Source organism: Mirounga angustirostris, unplaced genomic scaffold, assembly GCF_029215605.1.
Source record: "Mirounga angustirostris isolate CCGP_5_RB_7025 unplaced genomic scaffold, mMirAng1.0.hap1 SCAF_12, whole genome shotgun sequence".
In the NCBI taxonomy this organism is placed as follows: domain Eukaryota; kingdom Metazoa; phylum Chordata; class Mammalia; order Carnivora; family Phocidae; genus Mirounga; species Mirounga angustirostris.
This window is the reverse complement of record NW_026991720.1, coordinates 55279963-55301833: the sequence shown is the minus strand read 5'-3', so window position 1 is coordinate 55301833 and position 21871 is coordinate 55279963. Positions and strand designations below refer to the sequence as shown.

Sequence of the window (21871 nt, the reverse complement as noted above, 5' to 3'; positions counted from 1 at the left end):
AGTTTTAGAAACCCTGTCAGGAAGAATAAAAATTTCTGCGGCTTGTGGAACTTTTTCAGGGTATAAGGTCTTGACCAGCAAATATGAAAGTATATTGTTTGGTTTCCTCTCAATATCAATACTTAGTATCACATTTTGGGTCTTGTAAGTGCTCCCATATGTTTCAGAAATAATTAAATTTTTATTGACATTTTGGCCTGCCTCCTAAAGATGAATATCCTTCAGCTGTTAAACATTTGATAGGTTTGAAGTTGGAAAAGTTTTTTATTTAATATTTTTATGCTCTTGAATATATACATAAAGAAAAGACAAGAGGTGACCTGAATCTTTTGATGTAGTGATTGGAACTCTAGGAAAAAGGCAGTGACTTTCAAAAACTCTCAGGCTGCCCTTAGAGAAGAGGGGAATAATCGGTATGTCTTTTGTCATATGATTAAGCTTATCAAATCAGGATCGTTTCTGCATAAACCATGAACTCTGATCTGGTTTTTTGTTTTGTAATGTTATAAAGAATGAAGAAAGCTTGTATATTGGAAAATACTTTTTTTTTTTTTTTTACAGGTTCTTGAGTTAATCCATTCTCTTTCACCCAGGAAATCAGCCTTACTTCTCAAATGGGAAAGCAAACTGCTGACCTTCAAGTTACTGATCTCGAAGGGACTTGGGAGGAGGGAGTGTGGAGACTCGTCAAAGAAAGACTGAAATAGTCAGACACTCTTCCCCCAAATATCACAGATTCCCAGCCTTGTGGGATTCTAAGCAAATAACCAGAATATCACTCAGGGCTAAACCTTCCTCTGTAAGCAGACATTTTCTAGCGGTGCCCTGGCCTCGACCCTCCTCAGCGATGGTCTTCAACCTGCGCGGCTAATTCCTTCCTTGATTTGCCTTCACCTTGGGAAAGAAGAAAGAAAACAAAGTTCCTCCTCCCCAGTCCCCAGTCTGCTACATTTCGAAGAAGTGGCTGGAAAACGTCGATTCCACTGGGAAAAGCGTCTGCTGGAGGCTACTGCGGGTCGGGCCCACCTTTAGCTTCAGGTTGACAAATGTCTTCAGCGCGTTCTCAGCTCCGCGGGCCCTAGGGGGTCCCCTAAAATCGCAATAGTGTCCGCCCTGTCTGACCTGCCCCCCTGCAGCGGCGCACATTTCAGCTTTTCAGCTTCACGGTGGAGCTCGCAGTAATTGAGTCGGGAAGGTTATTTTTCCTGGCCTCGCCTCACCGTCCTGAGACTGCGGGGAGCTTTCGGAAAGACATCGCCCCCCCTCCTCCCACCCCGCCCCGAGGCCCCGGCAGCTTCTGAGCTCTGCCCCGGCCTCCGCCCCGCGGGAACCAGGATTTCGATCCACGCGGCTTCGGCCAGAGGCTTAGGCCGGCGGGTGAAACCACCAGGGGTCCCAACGGAGGGCTTATTCCCGACCCGCTTCACAATTGGGGGTCAGATCGCATTAACACCAAACCGCCAACCGGGCGGGAGCAGGTGGTTAATTGCATAAAATAGAGTTAACTGCAAGAGACTAACTTTACAACGGTGACTTGGTTTCCCTCCGTAGCTTGGTCATCAAAAAAGAAGGTCTCTCCCTCCTCCTCAGTTGTAAGGCGGGGAAAGGTTCTCAGCTGCTCAAGAAGAAGGCTAGAGGTGCATACTGTCAGCTTAAGGTGACCCGCAGGGTGGCGCGGTAGGCGCGCCGGCCCCCATCCTCGCGGCTATTGGAAGCAGGTTTCCCTCACCCTTTCCTGGAAGGTAAGAGCTTTGGCATCTGGAAGTGTCAGAAAGGAGCCTTTTGCCATAAATCATCCTGAAAAGCATTCAAATCAGACAAGCGTCTAGAGACCCCTTAGACACTCCACCCCCAAAATCCTAGATCAAAGTGCAATTCCTGGAACCATAAACACCTATTATAAGCAAAATCCTACTTATCTGGAGGATGCTAAAACTGAGAGAGAAGGAAGGAATAAGAGGCATTTGTCGCTGTAAATCCCCCGCACAAATTCACAAGCTCTGTCTTGTCTTAGATTTGTCAACTGCTTTCTCGGGGATGGCCAACCACAGCTTTTCTCAACTCGCCCATTACGCGTTTCTGGGGTCCCCCGAACAGCTGGCTGGAGAGTTTAGAACGCGGGACTGGACATTGGCTTTCGCTAGTTTTTTCAACCAAGAGAGAAGCAGGTGTGAGAGAGTCCCGAGCTGGGGAGGTGGGAGCGGGAGAAAGAGAATTCACTTTGTCCTAGTGTAGAGACAGCAAGTGCTTTTTACAGATTGCACTAGTGCGGCAAACTTCAGTGCGAAGCACTGTTCGTCCGAAACTTCGAAAACTCCGAACAGAAAACACCCGCCCAGGCAATTTCTGCTCTCGCTGAACTCCCTCTCCGGGCTGCGTTACATTTGCACCATAACACCGTTAATTTCCGAGTTCTCTCAAGAGCGATCAGCAGAGGGACAAGGACACAAAGAGGGGACCTCGAAGGGTAGATGTCTAAGATTCTGAGAGAGCAACTTTCTTGCCTCAGAAATGAAAAAACTCCATTTTTTACCCCGACTTCCTTGGTCAATCCAGAGTCAACCGATTGTATTGAAATCTCAAGTCTGGAGCAGGGATGGCCCAGCCGGGCGTCTAAGGCGGAAGCTAGGGGGCGGCGGGGTGGAGGGTAGGAGGTTGGCGTGTGGGGGGGGGGGTGGGGGGTACTAGCATGGAGAGACGTCCCCCCACATACATTCCCTTCCCGGAGACGCGCTCGCTGCACGGGTACCGCGAGAGGGGGCCTTAGGAAAGGCGCTGGCAGCTAGTTGACTGCAGGGTTGAGATTATTCGACACGTGTCTTTTACTCCTCACAATCCATTTCTTACGGGTGATTTATGAACGAACCTCTTTGATCTGGGACGGTTTTTATCTGTCCACTGTTACAGATGACAGACGCGGCTGCTAAAATGCCTCGTTCCCGCTGCCTAAAAGCTTGCTCCCCCCTTCCCAAATGCTGTTGCTTTTTCTCTGGTGATTCCCCACCCCCTGCCTCTTCGCTACCCTCCCCTACCCCCAGCCCCGTTCGCTCTATTAGTTGCAGTCCCTCCGGATGTTTTAAGTCAACAAAAAAGCGCTGGGCAGGGTCAGTTGGGAGCCAAGGCAGGCAGATTTGGGGCACGCTATCCCCTTGGTGCCACATGTGTTGGGGTTCTATGAAGGCCTCCAGCCAGGGACCAGAAGAACTAGCTCCCAAAGTGCGGGTACCCGCCTTGGGAAGGGAGAAGGCAAAGCCCTGGCAGTCAAGTTCCCGCGGGGGCTGGCTTTGCTAAAAGAAGGGACGTGGACCCGGGATGCGGAGGGCAGTGTGGTCCGGGGCTCTGTGCGGGCCGGGACTCTTCAGAACAATCACGTCGGCTTAACCAGGGAGGGAAGGAGGCGGCAGAAAAGGGGGAGAGGGGGTCACGTTGCGCGCCTTCTAGTCCCTAATAGGTAAAGGAAAAGCGGAGTCTCAGAAGCGGTTATTAATAGATCTTTTCTTTTTCTTTTTCTTTTCTTTTCGTGTGTGTGTGTGTGTGTGTGTGTGTGTTAGTAGTATTTCATTAAAACCATATCCTGGAACAAAGAGCTGCTCTTTCATGTCTCTTTGCTTTGTTATTACTCTGACAGGAGTTCTAAAAACAGGATTTTCCAAATCAAAGGATCCCTGCAGTTCGTGCCCCCTCCCAGCCCCCCTTTCCTTTACCAAACTGCTCTTGGTATCATTATCCCACTACGGATTCTTATACTCTTGATTTAGCCGGAGGACATTTAATAGCTGACTGGATTAAATATTGCAGACTCCAGCCTGCGCTATTTGAAAATCCGGGTCGTGGACTGTGCCTAACTTCAGAGAAGGAAAACTGATCTATGAGATGTGTTTTAAGTTTCACTCAGTCGAGGCCTGGAGAGAAGAGGAAGAAGGATTCTCTGCTCCAGGTCTCTTTAATATGTTACAAAGTTAAAAGTTTTAGAAGGTGTGTGTTGATGGGGGGTAGCAAGAAAAGTCAAGGGTGGAATGAGGCGAGAGGCAACCTTCGCAAGAGACTAACAGAAGTTTCCTTCTGTCATAATGGAAGAGGGATTTATAAGGACATTTTTAAAGTAAAGAATGCTGCTCTGGAAGGTAGGATTCTGCCCAGGAATGGAACAAGGTTGTAGGGGGTGCATCAGCATACCTCTCTGAAGGATTCATTATCATTACTAAAATGCAGTATTGACTCGGTCTCTTTCTGCTGCATGTTGCTTTCAACAATAGTAACAATTCTTTGATTTGGTGTTAAGTTTCAGAAACAAAAGAGGAAAAGAAATTTGGACTATTGTGTCCAGTAGTAGGTTTAGAAATGGAGGTCTGGAGGCCCCAAAGTAACATGTCAGAGTCAGGGTGTTGGCAGTTCAACCCAACATTCATCTTGGCTAGGCAAACCCAGAGGCGCAGGATCTGAGGTCTTCCTCCAGGATGCTTCGGGGGCCATAACCAGATATGATATGTACCCAGAGGTAATAAATCCACGTAAAGTTCCTTCAGGGACGCTGGATGGGTATTTAGATTAAATGCCATAGAGAGAAAAGATGTGTCTGTTTATCTGGTCTTGCGCATTTTTAAAACTGTCACCCTTAAAGCTAATGTGATCATTTTGAATTTATTTCAATTCTTTGGAAACCCAAAGAGGATTAATAAAAACTCTGACAGTAAATTTAGATTTAATATTGTGGAAGAAAATACCCCAACTTTTAATTTTTTTTTTTTAAATACAGAGGTGTATGGGCAGCTATAAAATAACTATAAGCCAGGTGCAATTGTCAGTGTAACAGTGACTTAGGAATAATGTTGCATTTAAATGAAGAGCCACAGAACAGTTCAGTCATTTAATGTACAGTCTTAAAAGTATTGTCAACAAATATTTAAAACCTTAATGTGTGCAGAGATCCAGGCCTGAGCCACCCGTTAATATTCACAATAGCCTCTATGAACATCTCTCTTAGAACAGAGAAAGGAATTGGACTGTCTTCCACAACTGGGCAACTACTAATTCATTTTAATTTTGTTTATGAACTGAGCTTCTTCCTTCCTTATTTGTACATGTGATTTTTAAGAATCCTCAATCAAACCGATAATTTAACTTCTTAAAAGTCCTACCCAATGGGCAGCAAAGATCCCCAGAGCCTGGGTCCTGGCCCCAGGAGGGAGGGATCACCCGCTCATCTTTCAGCCCAGTCAAGCATCTTGGAGGTTTAGGGTCTGTCAGTCCTGGCATTCCTTCCCTCTTATCACTCTCTACCCCTTCAAAAAGGCAATTGATTAGTTTCAGCTTTTCCAAACCGAGATCGGATACGTTTCTCAGGATCAAAAGTCTCCGAGAGGCCAAGACAGAAACGTGGGGGATGGGGAACGTGAAGAAGGAAAGCGCGGGGTGGGAGGGTGTGGGGGGGTGGAGATTTGCCAGCCACCTCAACCCTCTGCACCCAAGGCACCTAGGGGATGGGCGGGTGCTGGGAAGGGATAAGATTGTGACCTCTCCTGGAAGAGGCACTTAAGGATTTAAGATGTGTCTTCCCTTTCCGGAAGCAAATATTTAAAGGAGAAAATAGATATCTAGAAAAGGAGGTTGATGATTTATGCCTGGATTTTCCTCCAAGCATTTGCCTTCCTTGTATTTACAGGCGTGGCTCCATTTGCAAATTGTACATCTGTTCTCTTCACGTGACATTTCATAAAAGCCCTAACATCTGGGCAAGATAAACTTCCTTCAGGTACCTGCTTAACTTTTCACTTGTCACACTCGCATCACCCCCGGTGGGTCCTTTTCGCCCTCCCGCCTGACTCAGTGGCGGGGTCTGTGGCGCGCTTTGTTCCAGCCCCCACGCTCTGGCCCCCAGCCTCCTAGGACCCCACATAGCCCCCCTCCCAACGCCAACCTTTGCCACGGCCAGCTTCTTTGGCAGACCCCATCCTTACGTCTCCCGCCTCTGGTTCCACCGTGCAGGTAAATGAGGGCACCATCTTGGACCCAAGGAGAAAAGTCAGATTGCCTTCGATTCGGGCTTCAGACCAAAAACAAAACAAAACAAAACAAAACAAAACAAAACTGCCTAATAAGCAATATTCAAACTCGCGCTTAGATTCCATAGTCTCATATACATCTATATACTCTTCAGTGGAATGAAAAAAGAGTGCTGCTGATTCTGATGGTTGTCTTTAAAGGAACGTTCGCTCTATCTGGTAGATGTTTAAACTGCGTGGTTTACAGAAATTTAATTTCACTTGCTCGTAATCTCCCTTCCCCTAAGAAGGTTGCCTTTGGGATGAATGTTTTTAGAAATGTCTTTTTCTTTTCCTAATCTGGAATTTTGTTCACGCGTAAGTACGAAGACACATCCACAAACTTGGGGGGGGGGGCGGGAAATGGAAGGAAAAGAAAACAGTCCACGTAAACAAGAAGGACAGCCGTTCGAGGCCTTCGCTGCAGCAAACCCCAAACGATCTCATTGCAGGGCGCCCACGAAATCCCGGCTATAATTGAGTGTTTTCTTTGAGGTTTTCTGACCATGTGCTTTTTGCCATGGTTACTAGGACTCTGATATGAGAAGCTGGATATTCATTATGATTCCGTCCCATCCGTTCCCCCAAGGTTGATCTCCCTGGCCTTTATAAAGAAGGAGACTAGCAAGGGGGGACTTTTGTGCCAGTGATTTTAACCTGCCCCACCTTCCAGTGACCTGCCACATGCTTCTTCCCTCTTTATAGACATCTGGGAATTCCATACATGCCTTAAACTCCAATTACACACCTTCTTCAAAGGACACGTGCTTTGATTTGCTAAGAACATTAAGTGGGCTCACGTCCTGGGGCCTTGGGACAAAAGCAAATGGCAAATGTATCTCATGCGCTGTTTACTGGGTCTATCTTTGGCTGTTCAGTAAATAAGGATAATTAATAATCCTGTTTGCATTTTCGAGGTCTCGGATTCGAAGTTTCTTGGGAAAGAGTGGGGTTGCCGGCTGTGAGAAATCATGAGGTAACCGAGCTCTCCTTCCACTTTGTCGGTGCACTTTCCTTCCACTTTCGCTGGTGCTGGGGGTGGGGCACGCTTTACGACACACGCGCAGAAAATTCTGGAAAAGTGGCCCCCGGGGGGGGGAGGGACCCCCCCGCCCCACCCGTGTTTGTCACTGATACAGGCCTGTCTCTGGAAATGGGAGGTTGGGCCTTTGCCTGACTCTGTGGCGGCTCCTTCTGCTACCGCTGACACTTGGAACCGCCGCCTCGGCGCAGCGGCCAGACGCGGGGCCCCGAGCGGTCCACGCAGTCGGAGAAGGGCGCGGACATTGTCACTCTCCCCACCGTGTGGCCCCGGCCCGCCACCCACGCAGGGGAGTCTGGGCCGGCGGCCCCCCTCCCGCGCGCGCCGCAGGTGAGCCTCCCGCTCCCCACGGAGTTCTGTTTGGGTTTCCGTGGCGTTTGTACCCCGCAGGTTTGTTTGTTTTTCTTCAAATTACAGATGCAGGGAAAACCGCCTGACATCATGAGAGCGGGACAAACGCTCACTTTGAAGGATTCCTGGGCAGGACTTCAAGTGAAATCATATGCCTGAGAAGAACTTGATACCGGTCTAGAGAAAATAACCAGTTCTGAGTTTGCCAAACCGTGGAATGTGCAAAATGCTCGACTTTTTTGCAAGAGGCCAAGTGTCCCTTAAAAAGCTCTATTATGAATATGAGCCTGAGGACCGAAGGAGCAAGAAGCTTGTGCCGTTGTTGAGTGTGGGAAAAAAGTACACACAGTATGTGAGTTTCTGCTATTTAACGTTATTTTATTAATAATAAGTACCACTTTAGGGCGGGTACCTGCAACTGTGCATGAATTATCATCTGTGCATGTGCTTAGCAAGTGTGTGCACGAAGAAGGGAAATGGGTGCATATGTTCTCATATGAGAACAAAAATTTACTGCTTTCTTATGACTGAAGGCTATCAATTCAACAAAATTAAAAGCAAGATTTAAAATATATATATATATATATATATATATATATATATGCACATTCTTACTCAGTTGTTTAGAATTCACCCAAGGCAATTTTATACAGCATTTTCACTCCAGTAAATGCATTCTGGCTCAAGGGTAGAGTCCCCCGTCCAGCCACCACATTAAATTCTCACTTCTGAAGCAGAGGTAATTCATTCTAATTGTCCTTTAAATAAGAATAGGTAGCAAAAATAAAATGAAAACAGGAAATAATGGTAGAGCTAGAGAAACACAGGTGGCTTTATTTCTCTTCTAAAAAAGAATTCGCCTTGTCGTGTGTATGGAGGAGGACATTGGGAATACAAAAACAGTCTGCAAGCTGAAAATTGTATTCTAATACTTAAAATTTCCACCATGAATTATTCTCATTCAAAGTAAACCTATCTATCACCTTTCATTCATTCATTTATTTATTTCCCTGAAAATCTAGGGGAAAATATTACCTTCAGTTTAGCAACATAAATATGGCATTTGCTTTTCTCCAAAGGGTTTTCCCTTATGAGCAAAGTAAAGAGAATAAAACACCAAAAAAATATTAAAAAATTTAAAAAGGCAAATGATAGGCTACCTTTTTTTGAAACTTCTGGGTTTTGTATCATCAGAGATAAGAGAAATTACCTTCTCAGCAATGACGGTCAGCTCCATCCTGATGTACATCAAGAAATCTGAAATATCAAATAGTCATACCAAGCTAGTGAACAAGGAGATTCCTCCATGAACAGTTTAGAAAATGGAGGTGGTAGGATGATACACACAGAAGAGAGAATTACCATCCTCATGCTCTCCCTCATCCTTCTAGGGTACCCACCTTCCATTTCTACCCTACACACACACACCCACACACACAACACACACCCAAACACACACACACTTTCTCTTTCTCTCTAACATACACATACACACACACACACTACAAACACACCCACACCCTACAAGTACACTCACACGTAATCACTTTCCCGGCTCGTGTAGTTATTTGGTAAAGGACTATCAAAATCCAAAAATTAATTCCCCAAGCCTTCACTAATCTCTCAGTGTGCAAGTCAATGCTACAGGTTCCTTATTTGTAAAACATGGTCTAAGATATTCAGAATAGTGAATTTACAATATTGTTGTGTCAGCATTCTCTGATGATGTGTGGGAGGGAAACAAAAACCTTCAGGCAATATAATAACCTCAATCTGAGTTGAGCAAACATGATCTGTTTGGATTCATATACACTTGTTTGCCATAGCCATTGTTTGAATTAGACAGCAAAATTATTTTCCAGTTTGAAAGCTTCCCTGATTACACCTGAATGCAGTCAACTAGATGTAGAAGCTAAGAAGTGATACAAACTTACTACTTCTAATGATATGAGTTATAAAAGCCAATGTTTTCCTAGCTCAGAAATAACCAGAATGAAATAAAAATCAAGCCCCATCTGTTTTGCTGTTACTGTTTTACTTAACTTCAGGTTTTGTATACCTCTAAGTAGCCAGGGAAAAATTACATGTAATTTTGAATAAAATATATTTGCTAATGAACTCACTAGAAAATGAATAGCTCTAGTACTTCAAATTGTGATTGTTCCAATAGTTACTGAAGATACTGAAAGTTCAGGTTCTTTATTGTATTTTACTTCATAGTTATATGTTCTTTAAAGAAGGAGCATGCTTCCCGAATGGATAACATCAATATGGAAAAATATTAACTTTGGTTCTTCTTTTAAGCAAACATGACACTAAAGATCATTTTCATTCATGAAAAAAGTTAGGCAAATTACTTTGTAAATGGAATTATCTTTCGGGCTGAATTTAACTTTATTATTTTCTATGCATTCCTACTGATTTATCACGTGTACAGATACAGATCATTTTAATAACACTTCGTGCATCCTTTCAGTGCAATGAACCTATTATTTAGAAATCTCACAAACAGTGGAGGGCATGACAAAAATATACAGTAACAAGAGAAAATAGTGCTGGCTTCACATTGCTTATTTGCATTTAACTGTTTTACAGCTGCCTCCTCAAAATATAAGCAAGAGAAGTGAATAACGAATTTAAGTTTTTGCTGTTTGGGGACCTAATAAGAGATGAAGGATAGATGCTACAAAGCCCACTGAACACCAAACTGGAATAATAATAAAGCTGTCTTTCTAAATAACATGCCTGTGCCTGTCAGTAGCTAGTTTATTTGCGTTCTTCACTGCTTTGTTTATATTAGTGTCCCCTCCCTCCTGGGTGCCTCCAGAGTTAAACAAGTAGATATTTACCTCCAACTTAATCCTGAGCTTTAAAAATATAGACCAAACTCTAAGGTTCTTAAAATTTTCAATCATATTTATTTATTGCAGAAAAATAATATACAAAGATATTTACAAAACAATCATAAAAATATGAATGCATTTAGACACCGGATCTATTTGCATTTTACCATGGGTCAACAATAAATAAATAGAATGTTGTTTTTTGTATTTTAAGTTTTTTTTTCTCTCAGAGGAAGAATGTAAAAAGGAATTAACTGACTGTGATTTTGCAAGTCAGTTTAATCCCCGTATTTTTATTTCTAAAGACGTTCTTAAAATTCCTCTGGTTGTTACCATTTTAAAATGGAGAAAAGTCCATAATGATGCCTTTCCTTTCAGTGGCTGATTGGCACGACCTCTTGAGAATGCATGCATGAAAAAATAAAAATAAAAACATTCTTCGTCAAAAAAAAAAAAAAAAAAAAGGAACACAAACAACTGTTCAGACTTCTATCAGAATGTAGAGGTGTGAGGAGGGTGCCGCTGCCCGTCTGGGAATCACTGTCCACGGGCCTGTCTCGCTTTCTCTTTTAAAAGTGCGCCCCACGCCCTGTTTCTTTGAATTTGGGTTCTGCTCTTCTAATTTCCAAGAAAATCTTTGGCATATATATTTATTTTTAGTTATCCAGCTCCAGAGTCTCTAGACTGTCCATTTTCTCCTTCTCTGGAAACAATGACATCTGCAAAAACCCAGAGGGGGGAAAGTTGGTTATTGTTTAGGTCTCCGTGGCTGTTTGCTAAGACTAGTGAGCACTGTTCTTATCACCACTACTGAGAAATTACGCTGAACAACCTGGAAGGATTTCAGCCCCAGGGCAAGAGGAAGTGGGTGGGCGGAAAGAAGGAGGAGGTGGAATTTGGAAGCATTTGTTTTAAGGAGAACGAAAACTTAAAGCCCAAGGAAAGGGAGGCCCTGGCAAGAAAACCGTCCTTATACCCGTGACCCTCGAATCTCTCTCAGTCTTCCCTCCTGTCCGTCACGCACACTCACGCACACGCACACTCCTCATCGGGGCGCATGCCCCTCTCCCTAGCGGGGACCGACCTGCCTTTCAGGGACGCTGGGGGGGGGGGGAGGGGAGGTGGGGTTGGAGGTGGCGGTGCCAGGCTGGGTGGGAAGGCTGAGAGGGGGGTGAGGAAGGCAAGGTGGACGGGGAGCCGCGGCCCGGCCGTCAGTCCATCTGCCACCTGAGCGGCGGAAGGGCGAAGGGGCGCAGAGGCGCCGGTCCTTACCTAGGTCTCCGGCCCTGCCGAGGGGGTGGGGAGCTCCGCCTGCTAGTGGGACGCGGACATGGACCAGGCCCCCTCCATCCTCCAGACCGAGAAGGCGTAGCTCAGTCGCTCGTGGGCCACATAGCTGCAGCTTGCCATCTTGGAGTCCAGCTCGTCGCTCTGGAGAACCTGGTAGAGGAAGTCGATGTACCTGGCCGCCAACTTGAGGGTCTGGATCTTGCTCAGCTTATCCGAGGGCAGCGTGGGGATGATTTTCCGCAGCGCGGCGAACGCCTCGTTCAGCGACTGCGTGCGCTGGCGTTCCCGCACGTTGGCCATGACCCGCTGTGTCTGCAGCTCCTCGTACGACTGCGGGCTCCCGCCGCCGCTGCTGCTGCCGCCGCCGCCGCCGCCGCCGGCGCCGCCGCCGCCGCCGCCCGCAGACTTCTTGCCGCGCTTGCCCTGGGCCGGGCTGCCCGGCTCGTCGCCGCCTCCGACGCCCCCGCCCGCGGCCCCGCCGGGCCCCGCGCCGCCGCCCGCGCTGCGCCGGCTGCTGCGCCGCTTGCGCCCCCCGCGCTTGCCGCTCGGCGGCTGCTGCCGGTCCGGCTCCTCCTCGCTGTTGCTCAGGCTGTCGTCGGCCGGCGAGACTGGCGAGCTGGACACGTCCTGCATCATCTCTCAGGTGGCAGCGCGCGGCCTCGCAGGCCCGGGGCAGAGGGGCGGCCCGGGAAAAGGAGGAGAGCCGGGCGCCTCAGCCCGCCAGCTTCCCCCGCGCGCGGCGCCGGCCCGGGCGGTGCGGCCCGCCGAGGAGGGAGCGGGAGGAGGGACGGGGAGGATCTCCGCGGGGAGGGCGCGCGGGGGAGGCGGGGAGGGAGGCGGGAGGGGGAGGGGACGGTGTGGATGGCCCCGAGGTCCAAAAAGAAGGCGCCCAACGGCCGCACGCACACCCTGCTCGGCCTCTTGGAAACGCTGCCGGTGCCGGCGAGCCCGCGAGGTGTCTGGGAGTTGGACGAAAGCTGCAGACTTGGAGGCTCTTATACCTCCGTGCAGGCGGAAAGTTTGGGGGCAGCAGTGTCATTGGCCTGACGTGGGGAGGAGGGACTTTTCGAAGTTTTATAGGAAAGTTTCCGCTTTCCAGCCCCGCTTCCCCGTCCCCACCCCCCCAACCCCCCTTCCTCAGGGTCTGACAATTCGTTCTCCCAAACCATTCAAAAACGACCTGGCTCGGGCGGCCGGCCCCTCTGCCCGCCTCCTTGCTGCCCTCCCCTTTCCCTCTCCGCCGCCCTCCGCAGGCGGGCGCGGGGCGATTTCCTTCCGCGTCGGAGCGCGCGGGCCGCGCCCCCGCACCCGAGCGCAGCCCCGGAAAGCGGCCGGAGGGGACCTTTCGGCCCCGGTGTCAGTCCCTCCCGGAGTGGCTGTGACAGCAGCGGCAGCAACAGCTTCGACGCAGTGGGTGATGTCTCATCTCGCCCCTGTACCCTCTAGGTCCGTGGGGCCGCTGTGGGATTGCTGGGGGTGGGGGCAGTAGCAGGATAACTGGCAACCGCGGAGCTCCCCCCAGTAGCCAGGTAGACGGGCCCCCAGAGTCGCAAAGGCCAAACCACCGTGGCTGGCCCTGAGGTCGTGGGCGTTTTTGAAGACGTGTCTGCGACGCGGGGACTGCGGATCTGTGCCCCGGCCTGCTCTCACCCCTCCCTGAGAAGCATCTGGGCCTTCCTTTTCCCTCCACAGTGACCCAGTCTAAAAGCTTCCTGCCACTCAAAAGACTACACCTCCGACGGTGCTAGAGACAGTTCGTTCTTTCTCCGAAGTCAGTCCTGTCCTTGGAGAAGGCAGCGGGGCCGGAGAGGGACAGTGCAGCGTCTTCGCTGCAGCCCTGGTCTCCTGAGCCGCCAGCCCAAGGTGGAGGACCCTGTGGCCATTTCATCCCTACCCTACTCTCAAATAAAGCCCCACATTGTGACCTCTAAAGGTAGGCTCCTAAGAGAGTGAGAGTGCGATGGGGTTCAAGCCCCCGAACACGCGCGCGGCTGATGGTTGTGAGACGCACCTTCTCCACCCTTCATTCCTAGGAGGTGGAGTGGACAATTATGCTTCGTGCGACCCAAACGCGTTCCAGTTACTTGGACACTTTTGTATTTTAAGCCATTCTAACGAATACGTTAACAACAACGAGCCCCAGAGCCCCAAAGAGGGTGGTGATGCATATTCTGGCAAATAGGAGGCAACAAAAGTTGGTGGGCTGGAAGGGAAGCCAGGGGAGAAGAGAAACCCCTCTTTGCAATGCCAGACTTGTTTCTCTTTTTTGGAACGAGTTGGGATAGAATAACCATTTCGTGTTCACCGTTAAGTTGCAAAGCAAACTAGAGGTCAAAAGCAGTAGTCGGTTTTCAGGGGGGGAGATTTAGGGGTACCGAGGTTGTGTGCCCTGCGCAGGCCGAGCTCCACTCACGCTCTCCCCAGACTGGCCTGTCAGAGGAGAATTAGCTAAGCGAAAGTCTCCATTCTGGGCCTGACCGAGGGTCGCGGCTGTGGGTGTGGGGAGGAGGAGGAGGGAGCCCAGGCGACTGGAGGGCAGGCCATGTGGCTTTGCCTCGCTGAGGCTCACAGTTTCAGTCCGGAAACCCTGGGGTCTGGAGCTGACTGAAGGGCTCAGACTTCTGGGGCAAGTGAGGGCTAGAGGCATCTCTCTCTCCCGTGGGGGTCGAACAAGGCTGTGCCTTCTTGGGAGGGGCGACTTGCGGGATTTGGCTATCACCATTTTTACAAATATGCAGAAACAATGACCACAGCGTGCCAACTGGCCTGCCCCGAGAGTCACCACCCTATTTTAAAATGAGATCCTTTCTGAAAATTAAGGATATCTCCACTTATAGTATGCAGGCAGGTATCCTTAAAACGAAGCGCACTGTGATAAGTCACCCTTTTGTTTATGTCTTCTGCCTTTAGGATTTTATCTCTTGGAAGCTGAGAGTAAGGCAGAAATTCTGCCACACTCTACCAAGTGTTCTCTTTTATAAATGCGAGTTGCCGGTTATTCCACAATTTTTATTTGAAGGTGGCTGCAGAAATCTTGAAAATTTTCCACCTCTACCCCTCTCTTTTTTTAAGATCAATCTCAAATCTTAATTTTGTTTTTCTTTTCCCTTTAGTGGAATCCTTAAAACTAAAGAGATGGCTTTTTTCCTTTGTGGCTATGGGTAATCAAGACAGGAAAGTGTGGGCAAAGTGTAAAGGGAAACCTTACCTGACCAAGGGGATTTGGGGTTGGAGGATGGAAATGAGGGCAGAGGAACTGGAGGAGAAACCAAGTCCACAGCAGTGCAGGAGCCAGAGATCATTAGCCAGCTGGACTTGCAAAGTCATCAGTCTCCAAGACTGGTTCTTAAACACATGAACCCAACCCTATTCTGGGCACTGAACTTATAGGGGATGAAGAGCGCCTGGCCATTGGGTACCAGGGATCCCCAGGGCTGAGGCTGTGCTCTCGCTCTCGATGCCAGAATGCTTACAAGAGAGTTTAAAATGAATGACCTAACCAGAACCGTCCCAGCATGGAATCTTCCTGACAGAGTCACAATGAATGACTTTACTTCTGAGAAGAAATTTCTCTTGAACTCTTCGAAGGAGTGGAGGATGAGAATGAGAGGGGTTTTGAGTGCCTACAGGTTACTTTTTGAGCAGAAGGCTGTGGCTTGCCAAATGAATTACCTCTCAAAATGGCTGGGGCTTGATACTCCCTACTTTGCAAGCTGTAATATTTCACGGCCGGCTTGTCCCACTCTGTTCATCTATAGCTGTATGTTACCTAACATTTTATCTAACAGTTTTCTTGTCCACACTTGCTGGGGAAAGAAGACTTAGTTCAAAAATCCTAATTTCAGGCTCTTAAAAACAGTTTTAGAAATTTCCCTTTGGGGCTGAACTCAGCTTGACTTGAAGGATGGTAGTGCAGAACTACCTTCTTTGGGAATACTGGATTAATTGGAATTAAATAATTTTGTCTACTTCTAAAATAAATTAATTCCCTGAAAAAAAAATTAACTGAAAACAAAAAAGTTTTTCTTTTGCACTCAGATAATTCAAAACGAGCTTTGTTTTCAAAACTGCAAACTTGGCATGTTCGCAGTCCTTCCTGAGGAATGTGTGCTGTGTTGAAAATTGAAAAAACTACTGTTAGAAGAAACAAAGTTAGGAATCTCATACTGAGTGTATGCACTAAGTATGTATCTGTATTCTTCCAGTTTGACTACATATGCACTGGCATTCTCTTAACAATAATCATTTATAAATACTTTTAGAGAAGGAAAAGAAACATACATATGCTATAGAATTGTTAGCAAGATAGGAAATTTTGGAGTTGGATTTGCACAAAAGGTGAGTATTTGAATCTGTTCCTACTCTTTCTTCTTAGTCTTTGGATGACCTACCACCTGTAGATTGGCTTAGAGTTTTGTGAAATCATTTCTCTGAATTGCATGAATGAAGCAAAGGAGCATTCACACAGAAGGGGGCGCAAATTGGAGAAGGCTGCAGTTGAATGAGATTGTACATCTTAGATTTCATCTTGTTTTGGACACTCCACAGGGATTGCCTAGTTTGATACTGAAGTAAGAGAATTTTATCAAAGTGGAACATGAAGTTTGTTTCAGCACAAGTGACTTCCAATAACTGTGTGAAAGCAGATTCTTTCTCAGCAACACAGGCAGCCTTAATGATGTTTGAACACCTTGCCCTAAATAAGAGAGCATTCTCTTTCTCTTAAGGATAGTTTAATTTATGGATTTAACTGATTCTATATTTCTCCTTCTGAACCCCTTTAAGGAACTGAAATTATAAAATGTGAAACTTTCCATCCAGAAATAAAATGAAAAAGAATAAAGCATAAGAAATTGAGTTGCCAAGAGCACTTCAAATGAGCCAATCAAATTTTCAAATAATCTTTAAAATATCTGACATTCTGGGGCGCCTGGGTGGCTCAGTTGGTTAAGCGACTGCCTTCTGCTCAGGTCATGATCCTGGAGTCCCGGGATCGAGTCCCGCATCGGGCTCCCTGCTTGGCAGGGAGTCTGCTTCTTCCTCTGACCCTCCCCCCTCTCATGCTCTCTGTCTCTCATTCTCTCTGTCTCAAATAAATAAATAAAATCTTTAAAAAAAATAAAATATCTGACATTCTGCATTCAAAATGAGGATAAGGAAAAGAAGCATAATATGCTGAACTTGTATGTAGAGAGGAATCCGAGTGTGGAAAGTATGGAGTCTTGAAGAGCCTCCCCCGCCACACACACCTTTATTGGCTTATTGGGTGTGCAGGCTAGAAAGGTTGTGTCCCAACTTTGCTGCCAGTTAACCTTGGTGAAATACACTCTCACCTATTTCGGGGAGCTGCTGGAGTAACTGAAGAAATAATGGAAGAAGTACGTAGTTATTCATAGAGGCTTTTATCATGGCCATAGGCTTCCTACTTAGTAAGCATTTTTATCTTCTCTTTTTCATCATCAAGCAATTTAAATCTAAATCTAATGGTTTATATTTTGTGTTTTTCCAGATCAAGTTGCTTTTCTGATTACTCATGACTTTCATCTCTCTACGCTTCAAGGGATTTCCTTTTTTCACAAATGGCTTTTCCTGAAGCCTTAAGTCCTATTTCCATTGTTTTGATTGATTCTTCCTGCACAAAACATGTTGTTTGTGCCAGTGACCACAAGAGGACACAATTTCCTAGAGAACTTTGTTTTAAAAGAAACGTACAGAAGAAGACAACTGACAAAATAGCAAAAATACTGCACAATCTGTGACTGTCATTTTGGGTATGCCTATTTGATTTATGTTACTTTTATTAATTAAAAAATATACATGAGTTGGCATTCAAACCTTAGGTTTTTTGGAAGAGTCTATCTTTTCTCTTTATTGTAGAATGCAAAGGAAAAACGTTTATGAAAATATATTAAAATACTACCATTTTAAGGGAAAATGTTTATTTTACATTAGCAGAATTTTGTACAAAACTCTGAGTGGTGTGGAATTTTGCTTTCTCAATTTTAGAACCATGTTTGGCAATGTAAAACAGTTTTTTTTTTTTTTAATATGTGACTATTCCAAAATACCATTAAAAGTTTGAATTTTTAATTTCAGCATTTGGGATGTCCTTATGTGAAAAAATGCACGGAAATTATGTTTTATGGTTGTCAGTTACATTTTAATGCATATCCTAGGTTAAGAACTAAATTATTTTTCAAAAATAGGGAAAAATAGGACAATTTTAAGATGCTGACTCCCAACACTTCCCCCAAATTATTATGCACACTGCTTAATGGAAGATCACTTTCCTCTTTCCTGTTACTTCTCAAAAAAAGCTTCAGAGCATCTGATTACTTTGTACATGAAAATACATTAGAATGAATTATGTCTTGATATTTTTCTAGAATTTTATAGTTCTGGTAGAGTCCCAAGGACAACCAGGCTGGGGAATCCTTGTTTCATTTGGAACTCAGTGCTTTGGTTTTGCATTTGTATCTTCTTGCAGTTACATTCCTAATCACATTTTCTGAGACTCTGCTGGCGGAACTGAGCAGTGGACCAAAAGAGCTGGAAAGAGAAGAGAAAAAGACAAGAAAGAAAGAACAGAGTAAGAATAAGGAGGAGATCAAGAGAGAAAAGAATGTGGAAAGAGTGAAAGAGAGAATGGAACAACTGATCAAGACTGACAGAAAAAGAATGAGGCTTAATATGTAGGGGTCAATGATAAAAGGCTTAAATCACAAGATACAGAAAGAAGTGCGCTTAGTGGGAAGCAGAAAAGCACCAAGATTATTTGCCTCAGTTTCTGCTCAAAGAGACTGTTGTAAGTAGCTACCTGTCCCTTAGTGTAGGCATTTGATTTTAAAAATCCCTGTCATTCTCACTAAAGTCATAACAAGAAGTAAGGAACTGGGTGGAGGGCCATGAAAATTTTAATTGAGGTTAATGTTCATCTAATAGATATGATCTATCCAGAATTAGAGTAAAGGTGATGTATGTTGTCATTTCTGCCTCTCAAGACGGTGGAGGGGAGGATATCTTGGGCGGGGGCGGGGGGTGGGAAACACTGAGGCCATTACTCTGTGAAAAAGGCTTTGAACCTTGGTAGGATTTTAGAAATCCTAGCTCATTGTTTGTTTTCTATTTGACCTCTGCGATGGAGATCCAGTTTGGTGTCTCCATGTGGGTAACGAAGATCAATACTTTTGCCTTCCCCACCTCAGACACCTCCAGGAAGACATAGATATAAGTGATGCATTTTATTCTCATGCAGCCCTACTCAAGACCTTGAGAGATTGTAAGGTTCTGGTTCTGCCTAATGGTGCATTCAGAAGACCTGAATTCTGGTTTCAACTGGTACTAATTAGTTACAACACGTTTATTGACTCTTTAACAAAAACGTGTCAGTCTCTAATTATGTTAGGTGCTTGGAGTAAGAAGATTGAGTCCCCAACATCAAGGATGTCACAGTCTAATGAGAAGTAAAACATGAAAACAATTTTGTAACATGGAGAGCTAACTGCTGTCATAGATGTTTTCAAAGAGTGCCAAGGAAGGACACTGGACCTGGTCTGAGGGGACAGGATGCCTTTGTGCATTGGGAAATTACCTCACTGCCCTGGTAGCCTCCAGCTATACTTTCAGGAAGCCTGTCCCAGAGAGAGAGAAACACAGAAAGGCCCACAGACCAAATTAAGATGCACATGTCACATGGCTTATTAAGTCAACTTAAAACCTACAGCAAGAAAAGGAAGTCAAGTAGGTTAATATACTAGAATAGGTTGCAAACAGGCAGGAAGGGCCATGCTCCCCAAATCCTGGAGTTCACAGGTTCACAGTCTTCTCTCTCTTTCCCTCTCTGTCCCTCAGTCAGCTTTCCTTGCTGATGGGATGGTTAAGAGGTCCAAAGTAAGGGTGAGCAGTGATGTAGGGTGCCTGGAGGTAAAATAACTTGCTCTATTACAGAGGGCGGATACTCTCGTCCACAGCTGGAACTTGACACGTAGCCTCTGAGCAGCTATGGATTTTATCTTTCTGTCTGGGCCAGAGGACGAGTGGGCCAGGTAGGACATTACCAACAGGGAGCCTAAGACTTCACGAATATGGGATTCCCTGAGAGCCTCATGGCTATTTGATGTTACGTAGTCTTTCTGTCCCTTCCTACTTATTTTTAATGATGTCTAAGATGTCTTTCAGGTTACTTATTTCCATACTTAATGTCATCTATTTTTTTTTCTTGTTTCTATGCTTAATGTCCTCTATTCTCTTGACCAGAATTGGATATTCATAAATATTACAGGAAGCATACACTGCAGTGTTCCTGAAGTACCCTTTATCTCAGCTTTACTCTAGAAGGACGCATGGGTAGGAGGAAGGGAAGACACTGGGAGCAGCATGGGCAAAGGCAGGGGCTCAGGAGCCTGTGAGATCTGTGCAGGGGCTTGTAAGGAGTCTTGTAGGGCTGGAGATGGAAGGGGTGTGAGAACGTCTGGGAATGACACAAAGTTTAGATCACTAACTTTGTGTGCCATGCTAAGGAATTTGGGTTTTATTCTAAATGCAACTGGGGAAACTGAAGAATGTTAAGTAAAGAAAGGACATGATAAGATTTATATTTTAGAAGTATCAGCCTGTGAACAGATAGTGCAGGGGATGGATTAGACAGCTATGGGATTATATTTAGGAAATTCTTGCATCAACCCACAATATACATTATGTAAGTACATCAGTTTACTTATGAGAACTTACACTGTTGCGATAGCTATGGGGCATGTAGACAGGATAATATAAAGCTGAGAGAAAAGGACTGGATTCAGGAAGATTTGGAGACATCAGTTTCCTCATCTGGAAAAATGAAGGAATTGGATAGATAATATGAAAAATTTCAAAAATGTATAAACTTGAAAGAATTTTAGAAATTATCTAGCCTGACAGGTTTAGAGATGAAAAAGTTTTCTCTGTGACTGCTTCTAAGTCTACGATTTGGCACTATCTGGAACCTGAAAGCATTTTCCTAAGTGATGAGAATGAGTTTCCTTCTGGAAACTGCTTGTGGCCAACTGTGGGCCTAAACTTTTGTGCCAAAAATGAGTAAAATAGGCAGTAAAGTGGTTTGAAGGGGAGCAAGAGAGGCTTCCTCCAAAACCACTTGATCCTTTCCATAGTCATGCTTTAAACCTGTCACTGGTAACTCATTAAATCATGGCCTGGCATTGTCCTCTCCAGGCTTGTCTTTTGGAAGGCAGAAGCCCTACTGTGAGGTAACACTTAGCTCACTAACACCTTTGAGTGAATTCGATTGTCTGACATTCTTTGCAGGAAAGGAGGGGCCCAGGGTCCCTGAAGGACGCTGGGACAAATTGGAGGCCAGGATTGAAAGTCAAGGAAAGTTGTGAAGAAAGGAACGATTGTGGTACTAAGGCCTTTGCAATTTTTCCAAGGCCTGTCCAAGCCTTCCATTCCTTCTCTTCAGTGTGGCTGATGTTGTCCAGTTCTCTCTTTTGGATTCAGTTCTAGATAGAGCACAGTGAGATAGTGGGGAAACAAGAACACACTGGTCTTGTCTCATCATCTTGGTGTCTGCCAAGGTCTTAGAACCTTGAAAAGTGTTTATCAAATGAGGCATACTCTTCTATTTCACTATCAGCTGTCTGTTAAGAGCAAATGTTAATCTCTTTAATTATAATGGACCTATTTAGATGGAGTTCTGTTCAAGAGTAGAACTATTTCCAGGAAATATGAAATATATATAATGATTGAGAAAAACAAAAATAGCCACTGGTAGTCATGAGCAACTTTAATGGCAATTTTAATTTCACAGCCAAGTTTTTGGGCTGGGGATAAATAATTGTTAAAAATAATCTAAAGAGAAAGACAAAGATGTTAAATTTGAAGCATATTGGCAGGCTCAGAATATCTGAAGAACAGACACTACAAATGAGTTATATTTAATTTATTTTTTAACAGGGCCATTCTCCAAAATAGTCTGTAGCCTGATAGAATTATTAAGAAAAATCAACTCCATTTCTAGGTTCATGAAACATTTATTCACTATTACATTCATTATATTGATTCTTACATGAAAAATTGGGCACCCAAATATTTTATAATGATTCATTAAAACATTTTATAGTACTTTGTTTAATACACATTGTAAGTGGGAGAGAGAATTTCATGGCCAGCTTTGGTAAAATAGAATGACTATTGGATTTTATCTGTGAATATGTCAGTAACAGAAGCTGCAATCACAAGGTGCTTTAGCTTTTGTCATTTCCCTGAGTTAATAGGTATGGCAGAGGATCATTTATTGGAGAATAGAATAG

General features: G+C 45.3%; 1 protein-coding gene and 1 long non-coding RNA gene across 6 annotated transcripts in view; one reads left to right on the top strand and one right to left on the bottom strand.

The window, feature by feature from the left end:
- The window catches only part of TWIST1 (twist family bHLH transcription factor 1), a 79949-nt gene extending 67431 nt beyond the window's left edge, over window positions 1-12518 (bottom strand). For 4 of the 5 annotated variants that reach the window (XR_010406508.1, XR_008505258.2, XR_008505257.2 and 1 more), the window contains exons 1-2: window positions 11550-12518; window positions 8645-8691 (exon numbers count right to left, since the gene is read on the bottom strand). Coding sequence is in view for 1 of the 5 variants with exons in the window: in XM_045864597.3 (XP_045720553.1) it covers window positions 11592-12203 (612 nt within the window). In the remaining 4 variants the exon portion in view is untranslated. Of the gene's footprint in view, window positions 1-8644; window positions 8692-10329; window positions 10997-11549 lie in introns of those variants that run through there. The other variant, XM_045864597.3, reaches the window with a different exon arrangement.
- On the top strand, window positions 5688-10170 carry LOC123835509 (uncharacterized). Its single transcript, XR_010406509.1, has 5 exons — window positions 5688-5752; window positions 6959-7017; window positions 7181-7413; window positions 7501-7786; window positions 10030-10170. It is a non-coding gene; the product is annotated as an uncharacterized LOC123835509 (long non-coding RNA).
- Window positions 12519-21871: the final 9353 nt, after the last annotated feature.